The 16,242-nt window shown below is 46.3% G+C and overlaps 1 protein-coding gene across 4 annotated transcripts in view; it reads left to right on the top strand.

Moving 5' to 3' along the window:
- Window positions 1-16,242, top strand: part of ITGB8 (integrin subunit beta 8) — a 57,037-nt gene that overhangs the window by 2,470 nt on the left and 38,325 nt on the right. The window contains exons 1-2 of one of the 4 annotated variants that reach the window (XM_060280733.1): window positions 11,423-11,444; window positions 15,973-16,058. Coding sequence is in view for 2 of the 4 variants with exons in the window: in XM_060280730.1 (XP_060136713.1) it covers window positions 15,973-16,058 (86 nt within the window). In the remaining 2 variants the exon portion in view is untranslated. Of the gene's footprint in view, window positions 1-11,422; window positions 11,455-15,972; window positions 16,059-16,242 lie in introns of those variants that run through there. The other 3 variants (XM_060280732.1, XM_060280731.1, XM_060280730.1) reach the window with 3 other exon arrangements.

Below are 16,242 nucleotides of genomic sequence, written 5' to 3'. Positions count from 1 at the left end.
GAAATGTTGCTCGTTGTTTCATAATGTTAATATGATACAGTACGGGGTCTCTGGACATAAGGGGACTCAAGTTAAGCAGCTAGGTTGTATTGGACAAGTCATTGTCCTTTTAGCTAGGCCTATTTCTTCGAGGGAGAAAATAAGAGAAGAATTGAAATGCATTCTGCACATTAGAAAGCCTGCGGAAATAAAGAACCACAGCTAACCCAAACACCCAATCTAGAGATCTCATACGCCCCACCACCAGAAGTATGGGATATGCATAGGCTTTATTTATCATGTTGGTGGAGAATCCTGATTTGTGCTGGTAAAGGAATGCATGTGTGGATGTGGCAAAGAGACACTCCTTGAAACAGAGAAGCTATTGCAGTCAGGGGAGTTCTTGCGAATGTGATGAGTTGTTGTTCACATTGTCTTACTGCTTAGTAAAATGTAAGTATCCTGCTTATATCTTTGCTTCTGGTTTGCATGAGTAATCAAGAAGGGATCCATTATAGTTTAACCTTATACAGTGGTATCTTGGGTTAAGAACTTAATTCATTCTGGAGGTCGTTCTTAACCTGAAACTGTTCTTAACCTGAGGTACCACTTTAGCTAATGGGGCCTCCATTAGCTGCCGCCGCGCCGCCACCATGTGATTTCTGTTCTCATCCTGAAGCAAAGTTCTTAACCCGAGGTACTATTTCTGGGTTAGCTGAGTCAGTAACCTGAAGCGTCTGTAACCTGACGCATCTGTAACCCGAGGTACCACTGTGTTTAGAGACTTACATTTAAGATGCAGATACATTTAGTTCAGTGTTACAAACTTAGATGTGAAAGCTAGGAGCTAAATGACACCTTAAACCAGGCATCCCCAAACTTCGGCCCTCCAGATGTTTTGGACTACAATTCCCATCTTCCCCGACCAATGATCCTGTTAGCTAGGATCATGGGAGTTGTAGGCCAAAACATCTGGAGGGCTGCAGTTTGGGGGTGCCTGCCTTAAACCTAGGTTATGGGTGCAACAACTGAATGTCAAGGCATTTTTATAACAAGAATATAAAGCTGAAAATGAATGAACTGCCGCTAAAATACTGTTTTGTGTTCATTTTTCACATTGCCTAGTCCTTATCTTGCCCACACCCCCTAATATTCTTAAGAGGGTCTCTTCCCCAGTCTTCAGAGAGTAGCTGGAAGTGGGGAGGCAGAAAAAGGTCCTCCTTTCCTTCCGCTCTGTAGTTTTAATCTGAAATCTTAGGCACAGTACTGCACCCCAGAGCTCAGAAACTTCTCACACTAATGAGATTCCATCGCAAAATGTGCCTAGAACAATGCAGGTTTTAAACACTGATTTAATTCTTGGCCTATGTGCTCTAACCTGTCACCTCCTAAGTCCTTGGGAGGAGCTGGTGGAGAGAAAGAGAGCGAGAACTCTGTTGGGGTCTGTTTAAGATTGAGATTACATATTATGGGTAAGAGACTTTAGATGTAAATTCCCTGGATTAGTGCAAAGATAGCATCAAATATTTGGGTCTTCTGATCTATCTGATGCTATCTGATCCTAATGACACTTGAAGCATGATGCCCCAGACAAGCTTAACTTTTGGGAGCTGTATTCTCCAGTCTCAATAACACAACTCCTTGGGTATAATAGTTTGGAAATTTTACATAAGACCCTATGCAGGAGCTATTTTTTCAGTTAAGTATTATCCCAAATGCTATGATTATGGCAATGGAGAACAAGATGTGGATTATCATCAGCTTCCAGATGAGATTAGTTAATGTACAGATGGCAGTGCACAAGGTCTTCAATAAACAAAGTAGTTTATTTCACAAAATTAAACCTTCACCATTTTTATTACTAGAGGTGATAACTGATGGGAGTCAGTTCCTAATACAATTCAGGGAAGCTACCTTGCCTCTTAAGTCATAGCTAAAAGAACACCTATATCCCAGACCTGTGTAACGGAAGTCAGGTGTTTAAAAAGTAAAATGGAGATTGAATGCTGATGTAATACGTTTTAAAGTTACTACTCCTGTATTGTCACATCATCTGTGCTGTTTTACACACAGAAAAGCTAAGTCAACTAATAGCATAAATTAAGCACACTTAAGGACTTCATGGTCTCCATGACAACTATGGAGCTGTCTCCAATGGTCATAAGTCCAAAACAGTGATCAGACCATACCCTTGAACTAGGCTTTTCCTTGAGGGATGTAGCAAAGGTGATTGTGGTGTGCATGTTACATGGAAAATTCACTCACTTATCATGGTCTGAATGTTAGGTGGTGAAGTTTGGTTTGGTGGCACCAATTATCCTCTGTAAAGGTAGAGCACCAGTTATGCCCCACGTGCATAAACTGGTGGATTCCTGAATGCTCTGGGGGATTTTCCAGCAGAAAAAACTGATGATCCTGTCAAAGTCTTGATCTTGCTATGTAATAGGTGGTTGACATGATTGCTCTTGCAGAGCCCAGATGGCTCTTAGGTATTCTGGAAAGCATTGGGCAGCTGTACAAAGACTGCAAGTAGCACAAATCTTACTCCGAAGTTGACCAAACAAAAGTTAGTACACATCATGCCTACCATGTGGCAGTCTGGGTGGTGGAGAGAGCTCATTTAGCAGCCTGCACTGAATCCTTTAGTGGTCAAGTGGAGTTCTTTTGGGTGGTCCATAAGTTGCTGAATCTCATTGTAGGGAAAGGATCTCTGGAATCTTCAAGGACTAGATGACCCTTCCAACTCTACAATTCTCTATAATTAACTCTATAATTCTATGACCCACTGGCTGAATGTTTTGAGGATGAAGTTGCTCAGCTTCAGAGTGACCTTGATGTAGCTGCTGTAGCCATTCAAATTCAAGTGTCACATGTTGTGGAAACAGTTTGGGTTGATTCACAACATGCTTGTGGCCATAAGTCCAACTGTGGGTCCTCTTCACCCATCCCTCTTGGCTTATTAAATCTAGAAGAGGGGTAGTAGACTGGTTGGGTCTAGAGCATGGTTAATGTTTCATGAGAGGGGGTGTCCCTGACATCTTGAAAGAGACAGTAGTACAGCTGCCCCTAAAAGAAGGTGGTCCTAGACTCATTGGTTTAGACATCTGACCAGTTGCAAATACCCCCTTCTTAGGGAAAGTTGTGTAGGGTTGCGGCAGAGTAGCTGTAAAGTGTCTTGGATGTCACAGATTATCTCAACCCATTCCAATCTTGGTTCAGGACTGCCTATAGGTCCAAGCCAATCTTGGTCACTCTGATGGATTACCTTTACCGAGAGTGAGGCAAAGAGAGACAAGCCTTGCTCTTGCTTCTGGATCTTTCTGTAGCTTTTGATACAATTGAAAATGGTGTCCTATGGATGGGTCCCCTGAGTTGAGAATTGGAGGCCTTGTATTATGATGGTTCTGAACCTTACTTTACATAACCAAGTCCAGAGAGCAGTATTGAAAGAATGCCTTTTGGCTCCCTGGCAGTTATGTTGTGGGGTACATACCACAGGGCACTATTTTATCCTGAGCAGTATTCAATATCCTTTTGAAGCCATTGGAAGTGATCATTGGGAGTTTGGAGGCAAGGGGCCATTAGTATGATGATTACACCTAACTCTGTTTCTACGTAACATCTAAATCAGGAGAAGATGTACAGGCCCTGGACTGGTGCTTGGGGTCACTAGTGAACTGGATGAGGGAAAATATACTGAGTTTGAATCCTGGAGAGACAGAGGCAGTGTGGGTGAATACTTCCTGTATCTGAAAAACTGACCAATGGCCTGCCCTGGGCAGGTTTGTACTCCCTCTGAAGGAGCAGATTTAGAGTCTGGGAAAGCTTCTGAATCTAGCTTTGCCCCTAGATGTCCAGTGGCTTCAGTGACTTGGAGCACCTTTTATCAGCTTCGGCTGGTGTGACAGTTAAGGTTGTTCCAAGATTGGGGTAGCTTGACTGCAGTAGTTCAGGCACAGGTAACTTCATGGCTAGATTACTGCAATGCCACTGTATGTCAGGCTCACCTTGTGCTTGGGCTGGAAACTACAGTTAGTGCAGAGTGCTGCAGCATGATTGCAGGCAGGAAGAAGACCCTATCAGCATATTACGACCATGCTCAGAGACTTGCACTGGCTGTTCATTTGCTGACAGGCCAAAATCAATGCAATACTATTAGTATAAAAAGCACTCTACAACTTAGGACCCGTTTACTTCTAAGATTGCCCTACCACATATTTGACTGCTTCAATATATAGAACAGACACTTTTACGAGTGTTGCATAATGTTTGTTCCACAATTGCAAGGAATCAATCCTTCAGCATGGCAGCATCTACCTGTAGCTTGATCACCTGAACAAGCAACATTTTAAAATTAAAGAAAGTTTTTGTGTTTCAAGAAGTCAGGCAGAGAGTCTACCTTCGTTTCCTCTCTGCTGCAGCATATGTTGTTATGCCCTCAGCTCTCGAGATAACTGGCCTGTATATTGTTCTCCGGTATATAGATAAAGGAAACACAATGATCCGCCTCCAGAACCTACTTCTTTTCACAGTATGGTGATAGTAGGCCATTTGTCACAGTAAATAGAAAATGATGGTCCTTCAAGCTCATTAATTGTTATTTCTGCGCCAATGTACATAATGTTAATGAAAAGCTGTGAAAGAAAATAGGCAAAATGTATATATATTTAACTAATTATTTCAGTTTTTCTTGTCCACTTACTTTAGGTGAAGGCAGAATGTGAGGTTTAATAAGAGCAACTACAACATTAAAAAAGCAGTATTAAAAGTTCCAAGTCCCAATGTATCTTCAGAATGCTGATTAAAAAAAAAAGACAAGTTTTACTTCCCAGTGACAAAGGATCTCTTGTTCTGCGACTTTAACTAAAGGGTAATTGTAGTGTAGCTCAGCCAACAGAAACAAGTACCTGATGCTGGAATGAGAACATTGGACAATAAAACTTGCCAAAACCACTCCAACACAATAATTTGGCTTTATTCTTTAAAGAAAAAAAAGTAATGAGGAAGTTATCAAATGAAATGTATAATAGAAAATGCAATTAAGCTCACACTGCATTGATCAGTGCTATGATTCTAGTAACTGTTAAGAGATAGGAGTTTACATGTAACAGTAATCAAGCTGAAGTCCAACAATTAGCTATTTCTGGCATATGGCTTAATAATTGGTATCTAATGTTGAGCTGCACTGGACACCGTTTGACAGCCTCAGAAATTCTAATCCTAGTAACTTTTTTGGTAGGTCTTAAGAGCAGGGGGGACGCGGGTGGCGCTGTGGGTTAAACCACTGAGCCTAGGGCTTGCCGATCAGAAGGTCAGCGGTTCAAATCCCCATGATGGGGTGAGCTCCCGTCCCTGCTCCTGCCAATCTAGCAGTTCGAAAGCATGTCAAAGTGCAAGTAGATAAATATGTACCGCTACAGCAGGAAGGTAAACGGCGTTTCCGTGTGCTGCTCTGGTTTGCCAGAAGTGGCTTTGTCATGCTGGTCACATGACCTGGAAGCTGTACGCCGGCTCCCTCGGCCAATACCGCGAAATGAGCACCGCAACCCCAGAGTCGGTCACGACTGGACCTAATGGCCAGGGGTCCCTTTATCTTTACCTTTAAGAGCAGGAGTAATCAGTGTAGTGCCTGCCAGATGTTGGATTATTGCAGTTTCCAGCATCTTTGACCCTTGGTTCTGCGGCCTGAGGCTGAGGAAAGCAAGCACTGGGGCAAGTTCTCCTTCTCTGGCCAGTAGTTTGGGCCACACTTTCTCTCCCCTTTACTGCAATGTTATTTGTGGGGATCAGGGGATGTACGCTCCCAGTAGCCGTAGGTCACCTGACTGGTAGCAAAGGCCAGCGGGCGCCTCTCTTCAGTTTTGCGGTCCCAGGTGTAACTGGCAGTAACATTGGCATGCTGGGGGGGGGGTGTTACAGGGAGGTGAGAAAGAAGCTCCACACGACCAACAGGGCGCTCGCTCTGGCCTGCTGGGCTGCCCCCGGTGCACTATGGCCAGGACCCCAGTGGAGCGCGCAGCCGTGGGCGAGAGCGGCGCTACTGGTGGGGCTGGTGGATAGAGGCGGAGGCGGAGCACAGCCCAGCGAAGTGTGAGTTTGGTGTTCCCGCCCGCCGCGCCGCGCCCTCCAGCTTCCCGTCGCACTTGGCCTTGCCGTAGGACGTGACAGGGAGCTGGAGGGAGAGCATGGTGCGGTGGGCGGAAACGCCAAAGTTGCGCTCCGCCGGGCTGTGCTCCGCCTCCGCCTCTGCCCACCAGCACCGCCGGCAGCACCGCTCTCACCCACGGCTACTCCGGCCCTGCTTCTAGGGGGGCAGCTGCCCCCCGCCCCGCGCTGGGGTACACCCATGCTGGAACTCACAGTGAACACCTCCCTCATTCTCTCAGAATGGCAATGACACCCACCTGAGAGGTGCCACAACCGAGTTCTGGCTGAAAAAAAAAGCCCTGGTTTCAAGTGATAAAGCAAAATTATGAACTAGGCCCAGGAGCATATTGGCAGTGAGTGCTGCATTCTCAGCAGAGGTGTTGTATGGTGTTGTTAGGATGCTCCCATCAGCCGCCTAGCTGCTGCATCCTGCACCAGCTGGGTTAAGTTCAAGGGAAGTCCCACATAGAGCATAAGGCAGTAATCCAGTCTTGAGGTTGCTGATGCCAAGACCACAGTGGTCAACTCATCTCAGTCCAGGAACATCTGTAGCTGCCTCACCAACCTAAGCTGATAAAAAGCACTCTTTGCCACCAAGGCCATGTGTGACTTCAAGTGAGTCGGTAGGTACCCATTTCTTCAGAGGGAGTGCAATCCCATCCAGAACAAGTAACTGACCTATCTCAAAGGCCTGAGTTTTTCCAAGCTTTAAACCCAGTTCATTGGCCCTGGGAAGAAAATGGTGCAGCCTCCTAGTGGTCCTTTGTCAGCCAGCCAATGACAGAGGCCACACAAAGGACATGCATGTTGTTGGACATGCAGCCCTTGATGAAGAAGTCCTAATATTTTTCATAGAGGGATGTTATCTGATTTGAACTGTTTTTGCTAAAATGTTTCCAGAAGAAGAATTGGAATGTTAGGAATGTCTGTCCAGGTGAGTCCAAACAATGAAGCAGTATAAAATCCTAGAGTAAGCCTGGGAGCACAGTGAAATAGACTAGCACAGACACCAAAATAACTAAAATTTATAGGATAGCAAACAGGCAAAGGGAGGCAAAGGCAAAGGCTTACTTATGATAGTGGTGCTGTATCCCAGATGAGTTCATGCAGGTGCCGGTTTTAAATTTAGGAAATGAGACATCCATATGACTTCAAGGGGCTCAACTCTAGCAACACATACACATACCACACTATTGGAAAGCAGACCTACAGTGATTGAAATCAACACTGGGAAGGAATTTCTGCTCCAGATGGCTGACTGTCCTGTTTGTTTTTTTAACACAACCATGAATTTTATAAAATGCAGTTGTGTGTCACTTTGAGGGCTCCATTTGAATATAAACCTAGTGAACTTGCCAAATTTTAAACCAGATACAAGAAAGCATTTGGCCACAATTCCGTTCATAAGGTTAAAAAAGGTTTCCTCGTTACAGGTATGAGTTGGATATACAGTATTTAAATCTGTAATGTTAGATTTCTGTTTGAGATTCTGTATGAAACACAACACTATATCTGGTAGGTAAATGCAAATCTGTAGTCATAATACATAGTCACCAAGTTGGATGGCTTTAATAATTAACAAAATTCAAGGAGGATTGGGCTACCAATGACTATTAGCCCAATGGCTATGTTCTAGCTCCCCTGCTGTCTTGGTAACATTTCCAGAGATTAGGTAAAGGTAAAGGGACCCCTGACCATTAGGTCCAGTCGTGTCCGACTCTGGGGTTGCGCGCTCATCTCGCATTATTGGCCGAGGGAGCTGGCGTATAGCTTCCAGGTCATGTGGCCAGCATGACAAAGCTGCATCTGGCAAACCAGAGCAGCACATGGAAACGCCGTTTACCTTCCCGCTGTAGTGGTTCCTATTTATCTACTTGCATTTTGACGTGCTTTCAAACTGCTAGGTTGGCAGGATCATGTGCATTAACCTGTATGATGAAACATTAATTTGTATTGTTATTGTTGATTTAGTATCTTGAAGCCCGTTAAAATAACTGGTGCTAACGACCCCACCACCCCGTTTCCCTGGGACTTGTCCCCTTCCCAGGCTCCCTCCGCCCGCCACTCACGTTGCCCTCCGGAGCCGAGAGCCCAAGGCGAGAGCCTGCCGAGCAGCGCCACCATTTGACCTTCTTTGCCACTGCCTCCTGGGCTGCAACCCGGCCGGCTCCGCCTTGCAAAGCTTCCGGATCTGGGGCTTGGGGGAGAAGCGCCGCGTTTGAATGTGGCTCCGATTCCCAGGCTCCATCCTAACTGCTGCGGGCCAGGAATAGGAGGAGGAGGAGAGCGGCTGCTTCTGTTTCTGAGCAGAAAGAGAGGTACCGCCGAGAAAGGCCTTGGTGCCCCTTCCTTCCTTTCCAAAGAGGCTGAGGGTGGTGGGTGGAAGGCGCTCTGCACGTGCTCAGAAGCACTTTCCTCCCTAGTTTATCGCTCATCAATCCAGGGAATCAACTGTTGGAGCTGCTGGGAGGTGGGAGGAGGGGGTCCCGCCATTGTCCCGCCCAGAGGGGTCGCGCTCCTGCTGCTGCTGCTGCTGGTGGAGGAGGAGGAGGAGGAGGAAAAAGGAGCCCAGAGCTCGAGACGGCCGCTCCGGCTGTGAGGGGATTGAAGGGGAGCAGCCGGCTGGGGGGGGCGGCCCTCGTGCCCGCCTCGCCGCCTCAGCCTGGCTCGTCTCCCTGCCGGGCCGAGCGGGTGCCAAGCTCCCCTCTCCGAAGTGTCTCTGCATTCCAAGTCCCAACGGCTGTCCGTGGGGCACATGCGCAGTAGCGCAAACCCAGGGACACAGGGACTGGACGCAGAGACACAGGGACTTTATTATATAGGATAGTGGCTGGACATAGCAGACGGCACAGTTATTTCTCCAAAGCAGCTCTTTATTTGGAAGCTGGAACAGAACTGAACTGCACTGCTGAGCCGGCCTGCTTTTAAAGACAGCAGGCTCAAACAATGTATCAAACATAATCTAAAGTTCCCTCTTAAAACAACTGCCAAGGACCTGAGGGAAAACTACAATACTTAACACCCCTCCACACTGAGATAAGGAGTTAGTCACAATCATAATGGTTCCCTTATATACAGCTCTACTCGTAATGGTTCCGTTAGGCACATAAGCTTATCAGTTTCATTTTACATACCGGTACATTCTAACAGTCATGCAGTGTTACAAGTCTGACAACATAGTCTTTAAGATGAGTTGGGCGCTTGGAGACCCTGCTGGACCGCTGAAGGCCGGTGCCAGAGGCCGCCCGAGTCTGGTTGAGGCTGCGGTGCTACCAGAAGTGGCTTTGCAACCGAGTTCCCTGTTGTGGGTGGAACCGTTGTGAGCGGATTTGGCAGGAAGTCCAGCACAGCAATGGTCTGAGTCTCTGGAGAGTCCAGTGGATCCTCTGAAACAGCTTGGTTCGGCTCCACGCCACCAGTTTGTGAGAGAGGTGTAGGTGGAGCCTCGCCTCCCGTACGCGTCTGTTCCCAAGCTAGAGGCACAGTTGGGGCACAGCGGTAGTGGCCAAATCCCCAATTCTGCGTCTAAGCTGGTCTATGTGCCGGTGCCACAGCCATTCGTCTTCAAGTGCCACCTGGTAGGAGCGAGGTCCAGTGACCCCCACTACTGTGGCCAGCACCCAAGGAATGTCTCCCACAAAGTTCCAGGCGAAAACCAGATTTCCTGGAATAAAGGACCGTGGCGTGTTGGCACAGTCCAGGGGATCAGTCACAGCAAAGTCTGGGTGTAGTCGGTTGAGCGGGGATCTGAGGCAGCAGCCCATAAGCAGTTCAGCAGGACTCCACCCTGTGGCTGCATGAGGGGTGATGTGTTGCACGAGCAAATATTCAGTGATCTGCTCATGCCAGTCTTCCTGGTCCAGGCATGCCATTGCCTCTTTTGTCAAGTGCACCATTCTCTCCACTTGCCCGTTGCTTGCTGGGTAGAATGGTGCCAAGAGGTACAGCTCAAAATTGCCAGATGTAAAATGTGGTCCGTTGTCAGAGACTAGGATGTCAGGACACCCATGAGTAGCGGACAGGCCATGCAGCACCTGGATAACGGCCTCTGTAGTGGTGGAGGGCATCAGGGCCACCTCCAGCCATTTGGAATTGGTGTTCACCACTACCATAAAGGTCCGGCCGTGGAAGGGCCAGCGAGATCGATGTGCACCCTCAACCAGGGTGCCTTGGGCTTCTCCCAGGTGTGCCCCTTAGCTGCTGGCAGTGCTGGTGTTGACTTTTGGCTTGCTTGGCATGTGGAGACCCAAGATGTGATGGCATCGTCCATGTATGGCCAAGAGACGTAACACCGGGCCAACGCCTTCATTTTGACGATTCCCGGGTGGCCGATGTGTAGAGCCTCCAAGACGCGTTGACGGAGTCTTTGGGGGACCACGACACGGTCCCCCCCCCCCACAGCAGGCAGCTGCGATGAGCCAAGAGTTCGTGCTGTCTGGTTGCAAACGGCTGGAACTCTGATGCGAAGGGCCCTTGTGACCATCCCCTCCACACCCAGTTGAGCCATAGATGAAACACAGTGCTCTAGCCAGAACGGTCAGCTCTGAATTGGTTCTGCTCAGTGATTCCGCTCAGTGATTCCGCTCAGTGATTCCGCTCAGTGATTTCGCTCGGTGAGCGTCCAAATCTGGCTGTGCTCTGATGTCCATCAAATCCCACCTTTGTTGCCAGTGTTGAATAGTGGATTGACATAGCAGACGACACAGCTATTTCTCCAAAGCAGCTCTTTATTTGTAAGCTGGAACAGAACTGCACTGCACTGCTAAGCCAGCCTGCTTTTATAGACGGCTGGCTCAAACAATGTATCAAACATAATTCAAAGTTCCCTCCTAAAGTTCCCTGCTAAAACAACTGCCAAGGACCTGAGAGAAAACTACAATACATAACAGTTAGGGCCATAAAAGCTAATAGATGATTTATAGAATGATGTTTCTGTTGCTTATGTGCATCCATAAATGTAAACAACTCCCCCCCTCCCACAAGTAGAAATGTGGATTTTTAAAAACAATACTGTTAGTTCATCTAACTGAAACAGAAACTTAAATTTCTGATTCTGAGAATACTAACTTTGTTTTAGAATCTAAGTTAGGCAAATAATTAACACAGAAGTTAATGTTCAATTTTTGTTCGAAGTAACCAAGGAAACAAAAACATACAGGTTCAGTTGAAGCTCTTCATAGCTGCCAAGTTTTCCCTTTTCTCACGAGGAAGCCTATTCAGCATAAGGGAATTTCCCTTAAAAAAGGGGATAACTTGGCAGCTATGGCTCTGATATAGTTCACTTTTAAATCAGTCAGCCATAAGCGTGAACAAATCAGGTATCTGCTGGTAAATTGTACTCAATTATTTACTGAGCTTTGGAGACAGGTAGATTTTAAGAGTTCTAATTATTTGAGTTGGGGCAGTAAAATGAGGGCTTAAAATGAAATATTTGATTTGAGCATTCTGTTGCCTACAACCTAATTCTGTTCCAAATGCATTATGTTTGGTATTGTCCCAGAAATATTCTCTCTTTTATTCTAAAATACTTTAATTTCTTGCAATGTCAGGGTCATTGAGCCTTATTTAATGTAATTCTCTTAGAATGCATAATATGATCTACAGTTGGGTATGGTATAACTAGCTACACATGTTTTATTATGTATATATGTCAGTGTAATTTTTTTTGAGCCAAAATATGGCCTGTCTTGTTTTAAAATACCTTTTTGGCGTGTTTCAGTTATTTAACTAAAGCCAGTAGAAGCCTGCCTCTTGACTTTTGGCATCGTAATGGTTCAGTTTTGTCTGGGCTGTGTTGGTAAAATGGTAAGAAAAGTCTCTTTCCTATACTAAGCCAACTCATAAAAATATTTCTAGCTTTGGTGTTAGGGGTTTGTTTTCTTTTTCTTTAAAAAAAAGATATAGCTAATTTAGTAATGCCTTGGTTCTCATTTATTTTTTAAAAATAGACTGGCAGCTACATGAGAAATATTTCATGAATGAATGCATGTCTGTAAATGTTACTTCTATAAGAAGTTATTGGAACAAATTATGAACCAAACAGATTCTGAACCCTATTTTTAAATAAATTATATAAGACTAGCTCATTTGTTTTAAACCTTGTGTATCAAAAAATGTTACAAAGAAAAAACAAGACAAATGGACTTCCTACAGGGGGTGACTTACTGAGCCTCCGTATTGGTGTCATCTCCCCCAATGTTATTGCTTCTACTGTAGTGTATGGTCATTTGCTTGAACTTGTTCTATTGGTGGGATAATGTAGTTCGGCGAAAACCACTGGTGGCAGCTACATGCAGAGATTTCTAGAGTTCTTTTGTTCTATGATTGTCTACTGCAGGCATCCCCAAACTGCGGCCCTCCAGATGTTTTGGCCTACAACTCCCATGATCCCTAGCTAACAGAACCAGTAGTCGGGGAAGATGGGAATTGTAGTCCAAAACATCTGGAGGGCCGAAGTTTGGGGATGCCTGGTCTACTGTAACATCAAGTCATGCATGCATACAAAGGGGAGCCCAAGGCATTATAGAGGAGGTGCCATGCTTTGCATGCAGAAGGTAGCTACTTCAGATAGGGGTAGGATACACCCCTTGTCTAAAATGCCTTGAAGGACTCCTGAAGGTCATTGTAGACCAGATGTGGGGAACCTTTGGCCCACCAGATGTTGCTGAACTACAATTCCCACCATCCCTATCCCCTGGCCATGCTTGTTGGGATTGATGGGAATTGTAGTTCAGCAAACATCTGGAGGGCCAAAGGTCCCCCACATCTGTTGTAGACAATGATCAGGCAGGTGGCTGTATGGTGAGACTTTTATGAGGCAGCTCCCTTACGTTCCTATGCCTGTTTCGTTAATATATCTTTGGATGCTACATCATCAGAACACATGGTTTTTGAGAAGCCACAGTTGTGTCTCCATGATGATACAGTACAGTGAAACCTCGGGTTACAGACTCCGCTAACCCGGAAGTAGTACCTCGGGTTAAGAACTTTCCCTCGGGATGAGAAGAGAAATCGTGCGGCAGCGGTGCGGTGGCAGCGGGAGGCCCCATTAGCTAAAGTGGTACCTCAGGTTAAGAACGGACCTCCGGAATGAATTAAGTTTGTAACCAGAGGTACCACTGGATGGTGAAAACCTACTGGGAACTGTTTTCCCTGCCATGCTAGTTTTCTGTGTGTATGGAGGTGTGTGGTATTTTGTGTTGTTGATTTCTACAAATCCCGTCATACTCTGTGAAGCGAAAACCCAGCAAGAACTGTGCCATGTATGTGACTTGGCTGTTCACACAGTTTATGGTTTTCATCCAACATTTTTCTGTTTTTGTTTTTTTTGGTAGGTATTACCAAATTGGTGTTTTGGAATAATGTTCTTGCTCTGGCTTGACCTGCATACCCTCCCTAATCAGTTTAAATGTACTACAGTTTACCTTTTTACTTAAAGCAAAATAAACTTTGAGCCTACTTTTGCATCTAATGTTACTACACACGGAAAGAAACACACACATGCCTTTAAAAAAAATACTGTGAAGATAAACAGTTGTAGTTATTGAGGATCTTGTTTCAGTGCAAGACCTGGCATAATAGATGGCTGTTCATCTTCTAGCTTTCCGTTCTCTCTCTCTAGCTTTATGGATGTGGAGATAGCAATGCTTTGTTGTTGCCATACTGAATGCTCTCAAGAACTGACAGAACAAAGAGCAACAGATTGCATTTCAAGGGCTCCCTTCCAAAACTCTATCAAACAGTTGAAAATAGTGAATGGCATCCTGCACTTAAAAACAACAACAAAAAACTGTGACAATAAATCAACCAGGAATAGAGTTATTTGAAATAATGGTAGTCCACAGTTGCCAGCAGCCAGTTACTGCAGATTATTAATCTGAGAGGGATTGTTCCATATCTCACTAGAAATCCATTTCAGGCAGATGCCACAAACAAAAATTTAATTTCTGTTCCTGCTGTAGACTTGTATTAACCACCTAAAAACAATGAACCGAGTGCCTGGCTATAGTAGCACTCAGTGAGGTGCAGGGGTGCCAATTTGAATAAAATATGGGGGGTACACAGGTAAGCCCCACCCCACATAATTGATCACATGACATGACACACACACCCATTTGAATAGCAATGCCCATCAATTTTGGAGGGTGGCCCCCTCAAATATTTTAGATAAGATAAAATAAAATAATCTTTATTGTCATTGTCCCCTTGCGGGAACAACGAAATTACTCAGTGGAGAGTGAGCAACCAATAATGCTTACTGGGGGGACGAAGGGACTTTGGCCCCTAGGAGTTGCCTCCTATGGTGAAGATGCCACAAGTGGGGCACCCTTGCTCTCACAGCTTCCCAACACAGAGAGTTGCTGGCATTTACCAAGAAGGGGAGGGAAAGGGGTGAGGTGCAGGGCATGTGCATGTGCACATTGTCTCCATCATCACGTGCTGTGCCACACTTCTAGTGCTTCGCCTCTCACCCCTCTGTCTTGGTAAGTGCCCGTGACCCGCTATGTTGGGAAGCAAGTAGTGTCTCATGAGCTGCTACTGCAAGTTGTGTGCATGTGCTAGAATTAGTAGGAATGGCATTATCAGTGTCAGGAGCAGGTGTCAGGGGCAGGTCAGCAATAACTCACCCAGCGTCAGTGAAGTTACTATATTCAAAGGAACAAAACAGCTCAGGAGGCCAGGCCCAGGGATCACAACAGCGCTTCCCAGTAGATCTTGCCCCAATTAGGCGGTTAGGAGGACTGCCTTCCTACAGTTCCCTGCATCTCCTCCCCCCTGGGTCCTTCTCAAGCAAGCTGAGACTTTGCTGCCTTGCCTGTCTTTGCTCTGCCCTCTTCATACCTCTTCTGGTTCTGGGAGACCGGGGGGGAGGGGAGCTGGTTGCAGCCGAAAGGGGAGACCCCCTGGCTTCTTCATCTCTGCCTCTTGCCTGCCCCGCCCTGCCCTACTCCTCTCCAGCCTCCGCTTCTGCCTCTGATTCTGGACTGCTCTCTGCTTCAGCATGTTAAAAAAAGTAAAGGACCCCTGACAGTTAAGTCCAGTCGCAGATGACTCTGGGATTGCGGCACTCATCTCGCTTTAGGGAGCCGATGTTTGTCCGCCAGCGTTTGTCCACAGACAGTTTTTCTGGCGCATATGGCCAGCATGACTAAGCCGCTTCTGGCGAAATCAGAGCAGCACACGGAAACGCTGTTTACCTTCCTGGCGGAGCGGTACCTATTTATCTACTTGCACTTTGACGTGCTTTCGAACTGCTAGGTTGGCAGGAGCTGGGACTGAGCAATGGGAGCTCACCCCATCACAGGGATTCGAACCGCTGACCTTCCGATTGGCAAGCCCAAAGCTCATTGGTTTAGACCACACTGCCGCTCTCTTACCTCTTCAGCCTCTGATGCCACCTCCTCCCAGTCTGCTCCCTCTGACCACTCATTGTTGTCCCACCACCACTCCCCAGGCTCTGAGCCACCTCCCCTTGGTGGTTCTCCAGCTGGTGCCTCCCACCACTCCTTTGCATTCAGCTAGTCCATGATGCTAATACTGGATCAGTTGGAAGTTGTGGTGGCCATAGGCCCAGCAACAGGGTTTTTTAGGCCTTGCAAAATGTGCACTTCCCCCTGACCCCGATTCCTCAGCTCGACGGGCCTGCTGTGACTTACTGAACTGGAGAATCCCGAACTCCTAGGGAGTGATGTAGCAGCTCACTTTGATTTTCCACAAAGTACCCAGGACCTCATGTTTTATGCTTTCAAATCACATTTTTAAATTTAGGCATTGTGCTCTGCTCCCACACATGTTTGCAAATCGTCGAATGGCCTTGTATATATACATATCTATATCTTTTTTCAGCAGACAACAGATGTGCCATCTCAAATGCAGTGACGTGTACCAACTGTCTTGCTGTGGGCCCAGAGTGTGCATGGTGTACTCAAGAGGTAAGCTCTCCTCTCCTTATTAGTCATCCTGGGACTTCTTTGTCTGCTTTAGCTGCTTCAATGCAAATGAAATAAGTCTTCAGCTTCTGTGCACATGAAAGGAGTCCCTAGTCAAAAGGGAAAATTCAACAATTGTTGGGGAAGTACAGTAACTGTTTAAAAACTGAACCTTTGTATTTCCATG

This window comes from Zootoca vivipara, chromosome 12 (genome assembly GCF_963506605.1).
Source record: "Zootoca vivipara chromosome 12, rZooViv1.1, whole genome shotgun sequence".
NCBI classification, from domain to species: domain Eukaryota; kingdom Metazoa; phylum Chordata; class Lepidosauria; order Squamata; family Lacertidae; genus Zootoca; species Zootoca vivipara.
The sequence above is the reverse complement of the archived record's forward strand: the minus strand, read 5'-3'. Positions and strand labels throughout refer to the sequence as shown.